The sequence below is a fragment of the Carcharodon carcharias genome (genome assembly GCF_017639515.1).
Source record: "Carcharodon carcharias isolate sCarCar2 chromosome 36 unlocalized genomic scaffold, sCarCar2.pri SUPER_36_unloc_17, whole genome shotgun sequence".
Lineage (NCBI taxonomy): Eukaryota > Metazoa > Chordata > Chondrichthyes > Lamniformes > Lamnidae > Carcharodon > Carcharodon carcharias.
The window spans coordinates 104,310-124,781 of NW_024470734.1; the positions used below are offsets into that span (position 1 = coordinate 104,310).

The 20,472-nt window shown below is 45.8% G+C and overlaps 1 protein-coding gene across 1 annotated transcript in view; it reads right to left on the reverse strand.

Annotated features, from left to right (window-relative positions):
• The window catches only part of LOC121274409 (potassium/sodium hyperpolarization-activated cyclic nucleotide-gated channel 4-like), a gene marked incomplete at its 3' end in the record, with an annotated part of 68,656 nt that overhangs the window by 6,810 nt on the left and 41,374 nt on the right, over positions 1-20,472 (reverse strand). Inside the window, 3 exon segments of the mRNA XM_041181716.1 lie at positions 3,703-3,921; positions 5,073-5,234; positions 5,971-6,400. Coding sequence (XP_041037650.1) covers positions 3,703-3,921; positions 5,073-5,234; positions 5,971-6,400 — 811 coding nt within the window.

Genomic DNA, 20,472 nt, shown 5'->3' on the forward strand with positions numbered 1-20,472 from the left:
CTCTCCCTTTCCATCTCTCTCCTGCCCTCTCTCCCTCTCCATCTCTATCCTTCCCCCTCTCCCTCTCTCTCTATCCTTCCCTCTCTCCCTCTCTCTATCCTTCCCTCTCTCCCTCTCTCTATCCTTCCCTCTCTCCCTCTCTGTCTCTATCATTCCCCCTCTCCCTCTCTGTCTCTATCCTTCCCCCCCTCCTTCTCGGTCTCTATCCTTCCCTCTCTCCCTCTCCGTCTCTATCATTCCCTCTCTCTCCCTCTCTCTCTCTCCCTCTATCCTTCCCTCTCTCCCTCTATCCTTCCCCCTCTCTCTCTCTATCCTTCCCTCTCTCCCTCTATCCTTCCCCCTCTCCCTCTATCCTTCCCCCTCTCTCTCTATCCTTCCCTCTCTCCCTCTCCGTCTCTATCCTTCCCTCTCTCCCTCTCTCCCTCTCTCTCTCTCTCTATCCTTCCCTCTCTCCCTCTATCCTTCCCCCTCTCTCTCTCTATCCTTCCCTCTCTCCCTCTTCGTCTCTACCCTTCCCTCTCTCCCTCTCCGTCTCTATCCTTCCCTCTCTCCCTCTTCGTCTCTATCCTTCCCTCTCTCCCTCTCTGTCTCTTTCCTTCCCTCTCTCCCTCTCCGTCTCTTTCCTTCCCTCTCTCCCTCTCCGTCTCTATCCTTCCCTCTCTCCCTCTTCGTCTCTATCCTTCCCTCTCTCCCTCTCCGTCTCTACCCTTCCCTCTCCCCCTCTCTGTCTCTATCCTTCCCTCTCTCCTCTCTGTCTCTATCATTCCCTCTCTCCCTCTCTGTCTCTATCCTTCCCTCTCTCCCTCTCCATCTCTATCCTTCCCTCTCTCCCTCTCTGTCTCTATCCTTCCCTCTCTCCCTCTCTGTCTCTATCCTTCCCTCTCTCCCTCTCTGTCTCTATCATTCCCTTTCTCCTTCTCTGTCTCTATCCTTCCCGCTCTCCCTCTCTGTCTCTATCCTTCCCTCTCTCCCTCTCCATCTCTATCCTTCCCTCTCTCCCTCTCTGTCTCTCTATCCTTCCCCCTCTCTCTCTCTATCCTTCCCTCTCTCCCTCTCCATCTCTATCCTTCCCTCTCTCCCTCTCTCTCTCTATCCTTCCCTCTCTGTCTCTAATAGCTTCTAATACTTTCCCTGTGACAGATGAGAAGCTAACTGGCCTGTAGTGTCTGTCTCCCACCCTTTTGAATGAAGGAGTTACATTCGCTATTTCCCAAGTTCATGGGACCTTCCTTGAATCTAGGGAATTTTGGAAAATTAAAACCAAAGCATCAACTTTCTCACTAGCCGCTCCTTTTAAGACCCGAGGACGAAGTCCATCAGGACCTGGGGACTTGTCAGCCACTCCTTCTCCGTCTCGATCTTTCTCCCGCTCCCTCTGTCTCCACCCTTCCACCTCTCCCTTTCTCCCTCTGTCCTTCCCCTGTCTCTCTCCCTCTCCATTCCCAACCCCCAGTCACTCTGCATCCCTCTCTCTCTCCTTTCCCTGTTCTCAGTCTTTCTCCCTCTCCCCTTCTTTCTCGTTTCCCAACCCCTAGTCACTCTCTATTTCTCTCTCTCCTTTCCCTCTCCTGTTTCTCTCTCTCTCTCTCCACACTCTCCCCCGTCTCTCACTCTCTCCCTCTCTCTTTTCCGCAGCCCCAGTCTTTCTCCCTTCTCTCTCTCTCTCTTTGTCTCTCTGCCTCTCTCTCTCTCTCTTTCTCCTCCTCCCTCTGTGTTCAGTCTGTGAAGTTTCTTGCCTGTGGTGATATATGAGGAGTCAGGATTGATAATTGGGTCATTAGTTCACTGATTTATCCACTCACTACTTTCACTGACTGTAATTTAAACGCTTCTTTTGAAAAAGACATTAAATATGCAGCAATGTATCTATTAGGTAAGTGATGATCACGTGTGTACTAAGTGAAGCTGTGAATGAGCTCCAGCCTGTGTCTCTACGACAGTCAGTACTGAGGGAGCGCCGCACTGTCACAGGGTCAGTACTGAGGGAGTGCCGCACTGTCACAGGGTCAGTACTGAGGGAGTGCCGCACTGTCACATGGTCAGTACTGAGGGAATGCCGCACTGTCGGAGGGTCAGTACTGAGGGAGCGCCGCACTGTCAGAGGGTCAGTGCTGAGGGAGCGTCGCACTGTCGGAGGGTCAGTGCTGAGGGAGCGCTGCACTGTCGGAGGGTCAGTACTGAGGGAGGACCGCACTGTCGGAGGGTCAGTGCTGAGGGAGCGCTGCACTGTCACAGGGTCAGTACTGAGGGAGTGCCGCATTGTCGGAGGGTCAGTACTGAGGGAGGGCCGCACTGTCAGAGGTGCCATCTTCCAAATGAGACATTAACTCGATGCCCCCATTCTGCCCTCTCTGGTGGGTGTAAAAGATGCCAAAGCCTCTATGGGGAGAAGAGCGGTGAGGGGGTGAGTGGGGGTGGGTGGGGATGGGAGGGGATGAGGCGGGGTGGGGTGGTGAGGGTAGTTGGGGATATAGGGGGTTTGGGGGGTGAGGGAGGTTGCGGGGGGGTGGTGAAGGTGGGGGATGAGGGGAGGTGAGATTCTCCAATGTGCCCAGGGGCAATATTTATCCTTCAAAAAGCCTCACTAAAACCACATGATCTGGGTCATTAGCATATTGCTGTTTGTGGGATCTTGCTGTGCACAAGTTGGCTACTGGATTTCCTACATTACAACAGTGAGTACACTTCAGAAATACTCCCTGACTGTACATCACTTTGGAACTTCCTGACTTTGGGAAAGGAGCTGTCGAAACCCTGGTCTTTGTTTTCCCTTCCCCCTTCTCGTCTCTCTCTCTTTCCCTCTCTCCCTGTCCCTCTCTGTCTCTCACGCTCTCGCACTCTCCCTCTCTTCCTCTCCATCTCTCTCTCTTTCTCCCACCTCTGTCCCACCTCTCTCTCCCCCTATCTCTCTCTGCTCCCTCTCTCTCTCTGCTCCCTCTCTCTCTCCGCTCCCTCTCTCTCTCTGCTCCCTCTCTCTCTCCGCTCCCTCTCTCTCTCCGCTCCCTCTCTCTCTCCGCTCCCTCTCTCTCTCTGCTCCCTCTCTCTCTCCGCTCCCTCTCTCTCTCTGCTCCCTCTCTCTCTCCGCTCCCTCTCTCTCTCCGCTCCCTCTCTCTCTCTGCTCCCTCTCTCTCTCCGCTCCCTCTCTCTCTCCGCTCCCTCTCTCTCTCCGCTCTCTCTCCCCCTCTCTTTCTCCCCTTCTCTCTCTCCCCTTCTTTCCCGCTCCCTTCTCACTTCCATCTCTCTCTCTCCCCTTCTCTCTCTCTCCCCTTCTCCCTCTCCCTTCTCCCTCTCCCTTCTCCCTCTCCCTTCTCTCTCTCTCTTTCGCCTCTCTTTTTTCCCTCTCTCTTTCCCATCTCTCTCTCCTCTCTCTCTCTCCCCTCCCCCTCTCCTTTCCCTCTCTCCCCTCTCTCCCTCCCCTTATCCCTCTCCCTTCTCTCTCTCTCTTTCCCCTCTCTTTTTCCCCTCTCTCTTTCCCATCTCTCTCTCCTCTCTCTCTCTCCCCTCCCCCTCTCCCTTCCCTCTCTCCCCTCTCTCCCTCCCCTTATCCCTCTCCCTTCTCTCTCTCCCTTTTCTCTCTCTCCCCTCTCTCTTTCCCCTTTCTCTCTCCCCACTCTCCTTCCCTCTGTCTCCGTCTCTCCCTCTCTCAGCCCTGCTGTGTTTCCCCAGTGTTTCCCTCTCTGTCATTAAGTGCCCGGACCTTACCTTCTCCTGGTATTGCCGTCGGGATGAATCGAGAGACTGGATGAGGGCAGTGGCGTGTCCGATGAACATGGCGTAGCAGGTTGCCCCCACGATCATGCTGAGCATGGTTAGCCAGACGTCAGTCATCCCCTTAGGAGCCTGTTGACCGTAGCCAATACACAGCATGTGACTCATCGCCTTGAAGAGGGCGTGGGAGTACTGTTTCCCCCAGGAATCATTCTGGAAGAGAAGAGGTTCCACATCATTCTGCTCAGACTGGAGATCTTCTTGTAGAGAAAGGCAGATAATCAGGAGAAGCAAGCCCACGACCATTGCCATCTAGAAGGACAAGGGCAGCAGACACATGGGGGACACCACCACCTGGAAGTTCCCCTCCGAGCCACTCACCATCCTGACTTGGAAATATATCGGTCGTTCCTTCACTGTCACTGGGTCAAAATCCTGGAGCTCCCTCCCTAACAGCACGGTGGGTGTACCCACACCACAGGGACAGCAGCGGTTCAAGAAGGCAGCTCACCCACCACCTTCTCAAGGGGGCAACTAGGGATGGGCAATAAATGCTGGGCCCAGCCAGCGACTCCCACATCCCGTGAACGGATAACAAAAAAGATAAGAGCTCGAGTGATCTGGACTACTTCCGACATTGGGCAGGAATATTCCAGGTATTTCCCAGCCAACTGGATTTTCATCCAGCCTTTCCCGGAAGATCCTGGGCGGAATGGGGAGTGTGATACTGGGACACACTGGAGGAGGAGAGCTTCTATCTTGGCTCTCGCTCTGCCGATCCTGTGTTCAGTCTCAGTGAAACCTGGGATTAAAAGTCAGCTCCTCAGGGGGTCACCCCTCCCACCCAGCCACCCCTAGTTACCCTGAGAAGGAGACCGATGAACCTGGCTTGGCCAGTTGCTTCAGAAGGTGTGGTGAGTGAACGACCCAGAGCAATGGAGTGGAGTGATGTGTAGGCCTGGCCTGGCTGCTGTTGCTAGGTCCCGGTTAATGCCGTGGTAATGCACCCCACGTTCTCCCCTCAGACCCTCGATGACCCTAAACCCACAGGCAGGGATGTCTCAGATCCACTTCTGGTGCACACCTCAAAGGTTTGGGTCTTCCCTCAGCCCCAAGTCCCCACCCCCACAGCCCTGGGCCTCCCCTCTTCACCCCACCCCCCACCGAGGCCTGAGTCTCCCACATCCCCGACTTGGGTCTCCACCCCCAGGCACAAGTCTCCACCCCCACCAGGGCCTGAGTCTCCCCTCCAGGACCTGGGTCTCCCCCCACATCTCCCCCCCACCCCCAGCCCTGATCTCCATCTTCCCTCCCGGCCCCTCTCAAAGGGCTCGCCCAGTCGTGCCTGGGCCTTTGCTGCTTACCACCATGTGGTTGATGGAGACCCAGCAATCCTCGGGGAAATCCTGGAGCATGGGCACAAGGAACTGGAGACATCCATCCCAATGACACAGCAGCAACATCATGCCAATCAGGTTTACAATCCTCACCACCGCACTGGCAAGATCATAGGTCATGTGAAAGATCTAAAGAGCAGATCAAGAGGATTTCATTCTGAGAATGGTAAACCTTTCAAAACGATTCATGCGCTAGTCATTAACCTAATCGTCAAAAGATGTCTGGTAAATGTGACAGCGTTTGCAGGACTTTGGGGAAAGAGCAGAGAGGCAGTGGGACTCATTGAAAAGCTCCTCCGAGGAGCCGGCACAGGCACCATGGGCTGAATGATCTCCTGCTGTGCTGTAAAATTCTATGATTCAATGTAATATTGGGAAACAAGCAAGAGATAAGGGACTTCAGTAATGCTGGGAGAAGCTGGGATAGTCCTCCTCAGGCCAGAGAAGGTTAAGGGGGAGATTGAATCGAGGCGTTCGGAATCAGGAAGGGGGTTTGGACAGAGGAAATAAGGAGAAACTATTTCCACTGGGCATGAGGGTCGGTAACCAGAGGGGGACACGGATTGAAGAGAATCGGGAAAAGAACCAGAGGGGGTAGAGGAGGAGAATTTTTGTTTTTACACAGCGAGTTGTTGTGATCTGGAAGGCGCTGCCTGAAAGGGCGGCGGAAGCAGATTCAATAGGAACTTTCAAAAGGGGGGGAATCGGATAAATACTCGAAGGGGGGAAATTGTCAGGACCACAGGGGGCAAAGCGGTGGGGGGGCAAGGGTAGTGGGACTAATTGGATAGCTCTTTCAAAGAGCTGGCACGGGACAGATGGGCTGAATGGCCTCCTCCTGCGATTGGAGGGGTCGAAGGTTTACCTCCTCCCACTGGTGGATGTATCGGATGAGACGTGAGAGGCGCAGGAGTCGCAGCAAGCTGAGGATCTTGGCAAAGCGCACAATCCTCAGGGCTCTGGCTGTCTTATAGACCTCGGAATCCACCCTGGTCTCCAGGTCCACGATGAGGAAGACGTAGTCGACCGGGATGGAAGATACAAAGTCCACCAGGAACCAGCTCTTCAGGTATTTCATCTTGATGGTGTGAGGGTCGAGGATGATCTCGGTGTTGTCTTCCACCACAATGCCTGTCCGGAAGTTCAACACCAGGTCAATGAGGAAGAAGGTGTCCGAAACCACATTGAAGACAATCCATGGAGGGGTGTTCTCGTCCTTAAAAAAGGTGATTCCCACCGGCAGGATGATTAGATTCCCCACCATGAGCAGCAGCATAGCAAGATCCCAGTAAAACCTGCCCAAAGGAAAAACAGCCGGAACAGGCGTTTAAAGCAACCCGTTAACCTTCACCGTACCGCGTGTGAGGTACCGCGTGTGAGGTACCGTGTGTGAGGTACTGTGTATGAGGTACCGTGTGTGAGGTACCATGTGTGAGGCACCATGCGCCCCCAGACACACACACACACACACACACAGACACAGACACACTCTCTCTCAGACACACACACACTCTCTCTCAGACAGACACACACACACAGACACAGACACATTCTCTCTCAGACACACACACACTCTCTCTCAGACAGACACACACACACAGACACAGACACACTCTCTCAGACAGACACACACACACAGACACAGACACACTCTCAGACAGACACACACACACAGACACAGACACACTCTCTCTCAGACAGACACACACACACACACACAGACACAGACACACTCTCTCTCAGACAGACACACACTCTCTCTCAGACAGACACACACACACAGACACAGACACACTCTCTCTCAGACAGACACACACACACACACACACACACTCTCTCTCAGACAGACATACACACACAGACACAGACACACTCTCTCTCAGACAGACACACACAGACAGACACAGACACACTCTCTCTCAGACACACACAGACACACTCTCTCTCAGACAGACACACACACACAGACACAGACATACTCTCTCCCAGACACACACACACATAGACACACTCTCTCTCAGACACACAGACGCAGACACACTCTCTCTCAGACACACACACACACACAGACACAGACACACTCTCTCCTAGACACACACACACATAGACACACTCTCTCTCAGACACACACACACACAGACGCAGACACACCCTCTCTCAGACACACACACACAGACACAGACACACTCTCTCTCAGACAGACACACACACATACACAGACATAGACACACTCTCTCTCAGACACACACACACACACACACAGACACCCTCTCTCCCAGACACACAGACACACTCTCTCTCAGACACACACACACACACACACAGACACCCTCTCTCCCAGACACACAGACACACTCTCTCCCAGACACACGCACAGACACACTCTTTCTCAGACACACACACACACACACAGACACACACACACACACACACTTTCTCTCAGATATACACACACTCTCTCTCAGACACACACGCACAGACACACTCTCGGACACACACGCACAGACACACTCTCAGACACACACTCTCTCAGACACACGCGCACAGACACACTCTCAGACACACACGCACAGACACACTCTCAGACACACGCGCGCAGACACACTCTCTCTCAGACACACACAAGCACAGACACACTCTCAGACACACACGCACAGACACACTCTCAGACACACACACGCACAGACACACTCTCAGACACACACGCACAGACACACTCTCAGACACAAACACGCACAGACACACTCTCTCTCAGACACACACAAGCACAGACAAACTCTCAGACACACACGCACAGACACACTCTCTCTCAGACACACACACGCACAGACACACTCTCAGACATACACGCACAGACACACTCTCTCTCAGACACACACACGCACAGACACACTCTCAGACACACACACGCACAGACACACTCTCTCTCAGACACACACACGCACAGACACACTCTCAGACACACAGATACGCACATGCACAGACACACTCTCAGACACACACACGCACAGACACACTCTCAGACACACAGATACACACATGCACAGACACACTCTCAGAAACACGCACACACAAATTAACAGGCACATGTGCAAACACACACAGAAACACATGCAGAAACACATGCACAGAAATGCACACACAGAATCACATGCAGAAGTGCACACACACACACACACACACATATAGAAATACTCACACACAGAGAAAAGCACACACACACAAACATACACACAAATGCACACATCCATACAGAAAAGCTCTCTCTCTCCCACATACACAGAAACGCACATATACACGCACAGAAACACACACAAACACATACACAGGAACGCACAAATGTGTGCGCACACACACATACACAGAAACGTATGCACACATCCATACAGAAAAGCTCTCTCTCTCTCTCACACACACAGAAACGTGCATATACACACACAGAAACACACACAAATGCGCGCAGGCACACAAACATAGGCACTGGAACACACAAATGTGCACACAGAAATGCACATGCACAGAAAGGCACATGTATACACACAGAATTGCACACATCGAAAAGCATACACACACAGAAATGCACACATACAGAAATACACGCACACAAATATGTGTGGACACATACACATGCACACAGAAACATACAGTGTGTATAACAGCAGTGTTTCTGAGCAGGATAGACAGACAGGGTGATACAGGCTGTGTAATTGTTGGATGAAAGCTTAAATCTCTCGTCAGGAAGGATCAGTGCCCAGCACTGCTCTGTGCACTGCCTGTCTCACAGGCACACACTGACAGGCAGAAGGAGCTGACAGAACTAGAAACTTCATAATAAACAACTCATCACAACACATTCTATCAATGAAAAGATTCCCTGTGGACTTGCCTGATGAGTTAAACCTTTCCACTCTCCACAGATCCTGGCCAATGTGACCTCAACAGATTATAATCTTGAACGTACCTTCAGTACAGGTTACTGCCCCTTCACCAGGCTGTGCAAAGTGGGCCAATGGAGTACAATCAGGACCAAGTGACCCCCTGTTAGTGCATTGTTATTGAAGATGCTGACATTCACTGAACACCTTCAGGAGAGGAGGGGGACTCTGTACCCCAGTGAGAATCAGCACCTTCAGGAGAGGAGGGGACCTGTACCCCAGTGAGAGTCAGCGCCTTCAGGAGAGGAGGGGGACCTGTACCCCAGTGAGAGTCAGCGCCTTCAGGAGAGGAGAGGGACCCATACCCCAGTGAGAGTCAGCGCCTTCAGGAGAGGAGAGGGACCTGTACCCCAGTGAGAGTCAGCGCCTTCAGGAGAGGAGGGGGACCTGTACCCCAGTGAGAATCAGCACCTTCAGGAGAGGAGGGGACCCGTACCCCAGTGAGAGTCAGCACCTTCAGGAGGGGATTGGGACCTGTACCCCAGTGAGAGTCAGCACCTTCAGGAGAGGAGGGGGACCTGTACCCCAGTGAGAATCAGCACCTTCAGGAAAGGAGGGGGACCCGTACCCCAGTGAGACAGGCTGGTCCATTTCGCAATCTCTGATGATTTATTGCCTGGAGCACTCGGTAACGTTCAAGCGCACAGTTGCAGGTCACAGTATCAAAGTAACACTGTGCCTTCATTTCCCAACATCAACACTGACTCACAGTGTATGCGTGTTTACTGAAACAAATCACAGAGCATTCGGGAGTGCATCCTGACACCTTGCTGTCCGTTTACAGGCACAGCAACAAGCCAGGGACATCTGCTTACCTCAAACCTCAGGACAATCACCCGTGATTTCTATACATCAGGGACCCTAAGATTCAATCACCCAAATATACAGGTAGAGGCAGCAATGGAATTGTGTAATTCCAGCGGGATGAGACTCGGTATTCCATTAATAGCCTTCCTCATGGTGAATGTGTTCAAGGTCAACGATTAAACAATCTCAATCAATCTCAGAAAACTGGGACACGCCCTATCCCATCATTTCAACTAGCTTCCATTGAAGAAATAGAAACCGTTTAAAATTAATGGATGCCTATATTCAGTGTTAATTAATATTTAATGTATATATATATATAACACAGACAGTATAAATTCATTATAACTGACCCACAATGTTCCAAGGTTTTGACTGCAGAGACTGGGAGAAGCTAGGATAGTTCTCCTTAGGGAAGAGAAGGTTAAGGGGGGGATTGAATCGAGGCGTTCAAAATCAGGAAGGGGTTCAGACAGATTAAATAAGGAGAAACTGTTTCCACTGGGCAGGAGGGTGGGTAACCAGAGGGGACACAGATTGAAGAGAATCGGCAAGAGAACCAGAGGAGGAGATGAGGAGAATTTTTTTTGACACAGCGAGTTGTTGTGATCTGGAAGGCGCTGCCTGAAAGGGCGGCGGAAGCAGATTCAATAGAAACTTTCAAAAGGGGATGGGGGGGAAATCGAATAAATACCTGAAGGGGGGAAATTAGCAGGGTTACGGGGGGAAGAGCGGAGGAGGTTGAGGAGGAGTGGGTAATGTCTAATTGGAGAGCAGGGGCGGGGTAACTAAGTGGAGAGCAGGGGTGGGGTAACTAAGTGGAGAGCAGGGGTGGGGTAACTAAGTGGAGAGCAGGGGTGGGGTAACTAACTGGAGAGCAGGGGCGGGGTAACTAACTGGAGAGCAGGGGTGGGGTAACTAATTGGAAAGCTCTTGCAAAGGGCTGAATGGCCTTCTCTGTACAGTTTCATTGTCGGATTCTAAATCAGCCTGACTTCAATGAACAATTGGTACCATTGACCTGGGACTGAAAGCTGTTCCTGCCCTGGAGCCAATAATATCCTAGTGGTAACCACTGACTAGGAACTGGACCCACTATATAAATACTGTGGCTACGAGAGTGGGTCAGAGACTGAATTCTGCAGTGAGTAATTCACCTCCTGACTCCACAGAGCCGACATCTACAAGGCACAAGAAGCTTGACAACATCCAGGACAAAGCACTCGCTTGATTAGCACCCCATCCATCACCTTAAACATTCACTCCCTCCACCACTGACGCACAGTAGCAGCAGTGTGTGTACCATCTACAGGATGTACTGCAGAAATTCACCAAGGCTCCTTGGACAGCCCCTTTCAAACCCACGACCTCTACCATCTAGAAGGACAAGGGCTGCAGATTCCCCTCCAAGCCACACAGTACCCTGCCTTGGAAATATATTGGCCATTCTTTCACTGTCGCTGGTACTAATCTAGAAGGCAGCTCACCACCATCTTCACAAGGGCGATTAGCGATGGGTAATAAATGCTGGACTAACCAGTGACCCCCCACATCCTGTGAGACACATCGAAACAAACCTATATTGTCCTGCACATAACAGGCAAACACACTACACTCCCATAAACACACAAACCCACATACATTTACACTAACACACATACAAACCCACATACATCTACACTTACACACACACAAACCCACATACATCTACTTACACACATACAAACCCACATACCTCGACACTAACACACATACAAACCCACATACATCGACACTTACACACATACAAACCCACATACATCTACACTTACACACATACAATCGCAGATACATCTACACTTACACACATACACACACTCACAAACCCACGTACATTTACACTTACACACACGCAAACCCACATAAATCTACACTTACACACATACAAACCCACATACATCTACACTTACGCGCATACAAACCCACATACATCTATCCTTACACACGTACAAACCCACATACATCTATACTTACACACATACACACACACAAACCCACATACATCGACACTTACACACACACACAAACCCACATACATCTACACTTACACACATATACACAAACCCACATACATCTACACAAACACATACAAACCCAGATACATCTACACATACACATACAAACCCACATACATCTACACTTACACACACACAAACCCACATACATCTACTTACACACATACAAACCCACATACATCGACACTAACACACATACAAACCCACATACATCAACACTTACACATATACAAACCCACATACATCTACACTTACACACATACAATCGCACATACATCTACACTTACACATACATATCCACATACATCTACACTTACACACGTACAAACCCACATACATCTACACTTACACACACACAAACCCACATACATCTACACTTACACACATATACACAAACTCACATACATCTACACTTACACACATATACACAAACCCACATACATCTACACTTACACACACACAAACCCATATACATCTACACCTACACACACATAAACTCACATACATGTACACTTACACACATACAATCCCACATACATCTACACTTACACACATACAAACCCACATACATCTACACTTACACACATACAAACCCACATACATCTACACTTACACACATATACACAAACCCACATACATCTACACACACACATACAAACCCAGATACATCTACACATACACATACAAACCCACATACATCTACACTTACACACACAAACCCACATACATCTACTTACACACATGCGAACCCACATACATCGACACTAACACACATACAAACCCACATACATCGACACTTACACACATACAAACCCACATACATCTACACTTACACACATACAATCGCACATACATCTACACTTAAACATACATATCCACATACATCTACACTTACACACGTACAAACCCACATACATCTACACTTACACACACACAAACCCACATACATCTACACTTACACACATATACACAAACTCACATACATCTACACTTACACACATAAACACAAACCCACATACATCTACACTTACACACACACAAACCCATATACATCTATACCTACACACACATAAACTCACATACATGTACACGTACACACATACAATCCCACATACATCTACACTTACAAACATACACACACTCACAAACCCGCATACATCTACACTTACACACACGCAAATCCACATACATCTACACTTACACACAAACAAACCCACATACATCTACGCTTACACACATACACACACATACAAACCCACATACATATATCCTTACACACATACAAACCCACATACATCTACACTTACACACATATACACACACAAACCCACATACATCTACACTCACACACATACAAACCCACATACATCTACACTTACACACATATACACAAACCCACATACATCTACACTTACACACATATACACAAACCCACATATGTCTACACTTACACACATATACACAAACCCACATACATCTACATTTACACACGTACAAACCCACATACATCTACACTTACACAAATCCACATACATCTACACTTACACACATACAAACCCACATACATCTATCCTTACACACGTACAAACCCACATACATCTATACTTACACACATACACACACACAAACCCACATACGTCTACACTTACACACACACAAACCAGCATACATCTACACTTACACACATATACACAAACCCACATACATCTACACTCACACACACAAATCCACATACATCTATACTTACACACATACAAACCCACATACATCTATACTTACACACACACAAACCCACATACATCTACACTTACACACATATACACAAACCCACATACATCTACACACACACATACAAACCCACATACATCTACACATACACATACAAACCCACATACATCTACACTTACACACACAAGTCCACATACATCTACAATTACACATGTACAAACCCACATACATCTACACTTACACACACACAAACCCACATACATCTACACTTACACACATATACACAAACCCACATACATCTACACTTCCACACAGAAATCCACATAGATCTACACTTACACACACACAAATCCACATACATCTACACTTACACACATACAAACCCACATACATCTATACTTACAAACATACAAACACACATACGTCTATACTTACACACACACAAACCCACATACATCTACACTTACACACATATACACAAACCCACATACATCTACACACACACATACAAACCCACATACATCTACACATACACATACAAACCCACATACATCTACACTTACACAAATCCACATACATCTACAATTACACATGTACAAACCCACATACATCTACACTTACAAACACACAAACCCACATACATCTACACTTACACACATATACACAAACTCACATACATCTACACTTACACACATATACACAAACCCACATACATCTACACTTACACACACACAAACCCATGTACATCTACACCTACACACACACAAACCCACATACATGTACACTTACACACATACAATCCCACATACATCTACACTTACACACATACACACACTCACAAACCCACATACATCTACACATACACACACATACAAACCAACATACATCTATCCTTACACACATACAAACCCACATACATCTACACTTACACACATACACACACACAAACCCACATACATCTACACTTACAAACATATAAACCCACATACATCTACACTTACGCACATATACACAAACCCACATACATCTACACTTACACACATATACACAAACCCACATATATCTACACTTACACACATATACACAAACCCACATACATCTACACTTACAAACCCACATACATCTACACTTACACAAATCCACATACATCTACACTTACACACATACAAACCCACATACATCTATCCTTACACAAATACAAACCCACATACATCTACACTTACACACATACACACACACAAACCCACATACATCTACACTTACACACATACAAACCCACATACATCTACACTTACACACATATACACAAACCCACATACATCTACACTTACACACATATACACAAACCCACATATATCTACACTTACACACATATACACAAACCCAAATACATCTACACTTACAAACCCACATACATCTACACTTACACAAATCCACATACATCTACACTTACACACATACAAACCCACATACATCTATCCTTACACAAATACAGACCCACATACATCTACACCTACACACATACACACACACAAACCGGCATACATCTACACTTACACACATATACACAAACCCACATACATCTACACTTACACACATATACACTTACACACACAAACCCACATACATCTACACTTACACACATACAAACCCACGTACATCTACACTTACACACATACAAACCCACATACATCTACACTTACACACATACAAACCCACATACATCTAGACTTACACACACACAAAACCACATACATCTACACTTACACACATATACACAAACCCACATACATCTACACACACACATACAAACCCACATACATCTACACTTACACACATACACACACACATACAAACCCATATACATCTACAGTTACACACACACAAACCCTCATACATCTACACTTACACACACACAAACCCATATACATTACACTTACACACACACAAACCCATATACATCTACACTTACACACATATACACAAACCCACATACATCTACACACACACATACAAACTCACATACATCTACACTTACACACACAAATCCACATACATCTACACTTACACACATACAAACCCACATACATCTACACTTACACACACAAATCCACATACATCTACACTTACACACATACAAACCCACATATATCTACACTTACACACATACAAACCCACATACATCTACACTTACACACATACACACACACATACAAACCCACATACATCTAGACTTACACACACACAAACCCACATACGTCTACACTTACACACACACAAACCCACATACATCTACACTTACACACATATACACAAACCCACATACATCTACACACACACATACAAACTCACATACATCTACACTTACACACACAAATCCACATACATCTACACTTACACACATACAAACCCACATACATCTACACTTACACACACAAATCCACATACATCTACACTTACACATACATATACACATACATCTACACTTACACACGTACAAACCCACATACATCTACACTTACACACACACAAACCCACATACATTTACACTTACACACATATACACAAACTCACATACATCTACACTTACACACATATACACATACCCACATACATCTACACTTACACACACACAAACCCATATACATCTATACCTACACACACATAAACTCACATACATGTACACTTACACACATACAATCCCACATACATCTACACTTACACACATACACACACTCACAAACCCGCATACATCTACACTTACACACACGCAAATCCACATACATCTATCCTTACACACATACAAACCCACATGCATCTACACTTACACACATATACACACACAAACCCACATACATCTACACTTACACACATACAAACCCACATACATCTACACTTACACACATATACACAAACCCACATACATCTACACTTACACACATATACACAAACCCACATATGTCTACACTTACACACATATACACAAACCCACATACATCTACATTTACATACGTACAAACCCACATACATCTACACTTACACAAACCCACATACATCTACATTTACACACATACAAACCCACATACATCTATCCTTACACAAATACAGACCCACATACATCTACACCTACACACATACACACACACAAACCCACATACATCTACACTTACACACATATACACAAACCCACATACATCTACACCTACACACATATACACAAACCCACATACATCTACACCTACACACATATACACAAACCCACATACATCTACACTTACACACATATACACAAACCCACATACATCTACACACACACATACAAACCCACATGCATCTACACTTACACACATACACACACACATACATCTACACTTATACACATACAAACCCACGTACATCTACCCTTACACACATACAAACCCACATACATCTACACTTATACACATACACATACACATACAAACCCACATACATCTACACTTACACACACACAAACCCACATACATCTACACTTACACACATATACACAAACCCACATACATCTACACACACACATACAAACCCACATACATCTACACTTACACACATACAAACCCACATACATCTACACTTATACACATACACACACACATACATCTACACTTATACACATACAAACCCACGTACATCTACACTTACACACATACAAACCCACATACATCTACACTTATACACATACACATACACATACAAACCCACATACATCTACACTTACACACACACAAACCCACATACATCTACACTTACACACATATACACAAACCCACATACATCTACACACACACATACAAACCCACATACATCTACACTTACACACATACAAACCCACATACATCTACACTTATACACATACACACACACATACAAACCCACATACATCTAGACTTACACACACACAAACCCACATACATCTACAGTTACACACATACACACAAACCCACATACATCTACACACACACATACAAACCCACATACACCTAGACTTACACACACGCAAACCCACATACATCTACACTTACACACACACAAACCCATATACATCTACACTTACACACACACAAACCCATATACATCTACACTTACACACATATACACAAACCCACATACATCTACACACACACATACAAACCCACATACATCTATACTTACACACACAAATCCACATACATCTACACTTACACACATACAACCCCACATACATCTACACTTACACACACAAATCCACATACATCTACACTTACACACATACAAACCCACATACATCTACACTTACACACATACAAACCCACATACATCCACACGTACACACATACACACACACATACAAACCCACATACATCTAGACTTACACACACACAAACCCACATACATCTACACTTACACACACACAAACCCACATACATCTACACTTACAAACATATACACAAACCCACATACATCTACACTTACACACATACAAACCCACATACATCTACACTTACACACATACAAACCCACATACATGTACACTTACACACATACAAACCCACATACATCGACACTTACACACATACAAACCCACATACATCTACACTTACACACATACACACACTCACAAACCCACATACATTTACACTTACACACATACAAACCCACATACATCTACACTTACACACATACACACACACAAACCCACATACATCTATACTTACACACACAAATCCACATACATCTACACTTACACACATACAAACCCACATACATCTATACTTACAAACATACAAACACACATACATCTATACTTACACACACACAAACCCACATACATCTACACTTACACACATATACACAAACCCACATACATCTACACACACACATACAAACCCACATACATCTACACATACACATACACACCCACATACATCGACACTTACACACACAAATCCACATACATCTACACTTACACATGTACAAACCCACATACATCTACACTTACACACATACACACACACACAAACCCACATACATCTATACTTACACACATACAAACCCACATACATCTACACTTACGCGCATACAAACCCACATACATCTATCCTTACACACGTACAAACCCACATACATCTATACTTACACACATACACACACACAAACCCACATACGTCTACACTTACACACACACAAACCCACATACATCTACACTTACACACATATACACAAACCCACATACATCTACACTTACACACACAAATCCACATACATCTACACTTACACACATACAAACCCACATACATCTATACTTACAAACATACAAACCCACATACATCTATACTTACACACACACAAACCCACATACATCTACACTTACACACATATACACAAACCCACATACATCTACACACACACATACAAACCCACATACATCTACACATACACATACAAATCCACATACATCTACACTTACACACAAGCAAACCCACATACATCTACGCTTACACACATGCACAAACATACAAACCCACATACATCTACACTTACACACATATACACACACAAACCCACATACATCTACACTTACACACATACAAACCAACATACATCTACACTTACACACATATACACAAACCCACATACATCTACACTTACACACATATACACAAACCCACATATGCCTACACTTACACACATATACACAAACCCACATACATCTACATTTACATACGTACAAACCCACATACATCTACACTTACACAAACCCACATACATCTACATTTACACACATACAAACCCACATACATCTATCCTTACACAAATACAGACCCACATACATCTACACTTACACACATACACACACACAAACCCACATACATCTACACTTACACACATATACACAAACCCACATACATCTACACCTACACACATATACACAAACCCACATACATCTACACCTACACACATATACACAAACCCACATACATCTACACTTACACACATATACACAAACCCACATACATCTACACACACACATACAAACCCACATACATCTACACTTGCACACATACACACACACATACATCTACACTTATACACATACAAACCCACGTACATCTACACTTACACACATAAAACCCACATACGTCTACACTTATACACATACACATACACATACAAACCCACATACATCTACACTTACACACACACAAACCCACATCCATCTACACTTACACACATATACACAAACCCACATACATCTACACACACATACAAACCCACATACATCTACACTTACACACATACAAACCCACATACATCTACACTTATACACATACACACACACATACAAACCCACATACATCTAGACTTACACACACACAAACCCACATACATCTACACTTACACACATATACACAAACCCACATACATCTACACACACACATACAAACCCACATACATCTAGACTTACACACACGCAAACCCACATACATCTACACTTACACACATAAAAACCCATATACATCTACACTTACACACACACAAACCCATATACATCTACACTTACACACATATGCACAAACCCACATACATCTACACACACACATACAAACCCACATACATCTACACTTACACACACAAATCCACATACATCTACACTTACACACATACAAACCCACATACATCTACACTTACACACATACAAACCCACATACATCCACACTTACACACATACACACACACATACAAACCCACATACATCTAGACTTACACACACACAAACCCACATACATCTACACTTACACACACACAAACCCACATACATCTACACTT